At 55.8% G+C, this 2176-nt stretch overlaps 2 protein-coding genes across 4 annotated transcripts in view; one reads left to right on the top strand and one right to left on the bottom strand.

Annotated features, from left to right (window-relative positions):
- The window catches only part of PLXNB3 (plexin B3), a 31945-nt gene extending 31763 nt beyond the window's left edge, over positions 1 to 182 (bottom strand). The window contains exon 1 of the mRNA XM_014523898.2: positions 48 to 182. The gene's annotated coding sequence lies outside the window, so the exon portion shown is untranslated. The remainder of the gene's footprint in view (positions 1 to 47) is intronic.
- The window catches only part of FTSJ1 (FtsJ RNA methyltransferase homolog 1), a 6080-nt gene that overhangs the window by 236 nt on the left and 3668 nt on the right, over positions 1 to 2176 (top strand). The window contains exons 1-5 of one of the 3 annotated variants that reach the window (XM_014523901.2): positions 1 to 146; positions 725 to 805; positions 1145 to 1293; positions 1872 to 1941; positions 2028 to 2115. The exon at positions 1 to 146 is cut by the window's left edge and continues 236 nt beyond it. In XM_014523901.2, coding sequence (XP_014379387.2) covers positions 1 to 146; positions 725 to 805; positions 1145 to 1293; positions 1872 to 1941; positions 2028 to 2115 — 534 coding nt within the window. Of the gene's footprint in view, positions 147 to 247; positions 267 to 724; positions 806 to 1144; positions 1294 to 1871; positions 1942 to 2027; positions 2116 to 2176 lie in introns of those variants that run through there. The other 2 variants (XM_025213704.1, XM_025213703.1) reach the window with 2 other exon arrangements.

Here is a 2176-nt window from a genome sequence, read left to right as displayed (position 1 = left end):
TCTTCTCCCTCGCCCCACCCCGCCCCCGGGGTTGCCTTCACCCTCACTTTCAACTCAGCGGGACCACTTCCACTTCCGGCGTTGCTAGGTATCACTTCCGGTCCAGCGCCCCAAGATCTGTTGTTTAGACCGAGACCGCGCGGCTGGTAACATTCCTTCGGGGAAGAGAAACAGGAGGGATATTCTGCGCGTGCGCACTGGGGCGGCAGCACGTACACGCCGGACGCTTGTGAGGGCTTGTGCGCATGCGCGCTAAATTGGCAGTGGTTCGTAGCTTCTGCGCATAAACTAGTGAATGCGCGCTCCCATCCTAATGCATCGCCATTTTCATAGGCTCTACAATAATTGAGGCTAATCAGTGGTATTGGTGGGAAGCCAGGGAGGGAGCGTGGGTGACTGGGACCTTTTTAAATCTCCCCCAGTAGGTATGGTAGGCTCTATCATAACATATCTAGGTCCCCTCAGGTCTTTGTGGTGTTTCTCCATTTTTGTGGGTGACACCAAAATGGTGTCTTTGCCCGTGGGGGAAGAGAAGGTTAAGATTAGCAGAGCCTAACTCCAGCTGATCCCCACCGCCCTCCCCGTTTTGGGGTCATGGGTTATTGTAGGGCCTACAAAACCATGTCTGCGTGATCTTGGGCCTCCATTTTTGTGGGTTCTACCAAAATGGTGGCTATGGAGGTATGAGCATAGAGCAGAACCTGATTCCATCAGGCCCCCTCAGGGCTACGTGTTTCTGTAGGATTTCCACACAGACTTCTGTTGACATCGTGAATGACAGTAGGACCTACAGTCTTGTCTTCAAGTAAGTGGGGGTCTTGTGCCCATGTTCCTATTATGGTAGGGCCTATGTTATTCCTCCCAGAGTTGTGGGGTCATGTACATGTTATAATAGGACTGACTTTATTACCCTCTGGGCTCCCAGCACCCCTGTCCATCATTATAGGGTCTCTGAGCTTTGCCCCTAGTGCTAGGTGCTTATGTGAGACCTACTAAAAATAGGTAGGCTGAATAAGCTCCTGGTTCTTGTAGGACCAACAAAAATGTTGTTTTATAGAATGACACCAAAAGGACCAGTGGGAGGGGGTGCCTGTGTCCTTCCAGTGACAGGTAACCACACCAATAGTGGCTGTTGTCCTCACAGGTCCTCTGGGGGCCAGGATCAGGACCAGATGGGCCGATCATCGAAGGACAAACGGGATATGTACTACCGGCTGGCCAAGGAGGAGGGCTGGCGGGCCCGCAGTGCCTTCAAGCTGCTGCAGCTGGATGAGGAATTCCAGCTCTTCCACGGTAGAGGACTCAGGCATCTGGGTGCCAAGCTCTTCCATTCTCTTCCCACAGCAGGGAGGAGACCCAGACATCAGGGCATCCTGTCCCCCAAACCCTCCCAAAGTGGATAGGGAACCCAGGTGTCTGTGTGCTCCAGTCGTTCCTGCTCCCCCTCCCCTGCCTCTGTCCCAAGCAGAATAAGAACCTAGGTACCCAGAACCCTGTCCTATCTAAGAGTGGGGAGAGAACCCAGGTATCCTGACCATTAGCACCCCACTCTCCCAGGCTTTCACCTCCAGCCCCCACTCCTTCCAGAAAACCAAGGTGTCTGGGCACCCAGCTTTCATACCCCTTCCAGAATGGGTAGAAAACCCAGGTGCAACACCCCCGTACTCTAACCTGCCTCAACCTCTCTAACTTACAAAGAACTCAGGTGTCCAGGTTCCCAATGTCGCCTCCCCACCCAGGGAACCCAGGTGTCCAGCCCCTTCCTCTTCCAAAGAACCCAGGCATCTGGGCTCCCAGCTCTCAGACCCCAGCCCTCTACTTCCCTACCGGAGAACCCAGGCACTGATGGGAGAGGGGTCATGTCCCCACAGGTGTGCACCGTGCAGTGGATCTGTGCGCAGCCCCAGGGAGCTGGAGCCAAGTGCTGAGCCGGAAGCTGATGTGAGTTGGCAGGGGGCGAGGGCTTTGAGCTGGGGGTCAAGCGTGCCCTTTACCCACCTTCTGTGTGTGTCTGTGCCCCCCTGCAGGGGCCCTGACGTGACCATCGTGGCCGTAGACCTGCAGGCCATGGCTCCCCTGCCTGGGGTCATCCAGATCCAGGGTGACATCACCAAGGTAGAGGACCCCCCAGGATCTCCCCCAGACCCTTCCTCCACCACCCCAGATCCCCCCGCAG

This window comes from Alligator sinensis, unplaced genomic scaffold, assembly GCF_000455745.1.
Source record: "Alligator sinensis unplaced genomic scaffold, ASM45574v1 scaffold137_1, whole genome shotgun sequence".
Lineage (NCBI taxonomy): Eukaryota > Metazoa > Chordata > Crocodylia > Alligatoridae > Alligator > Alligator sinensis.
Note: the sequence above shows the minus strand (reverse complement) of the source record. Positions and strands in the feature narration are given on the sequence as shown.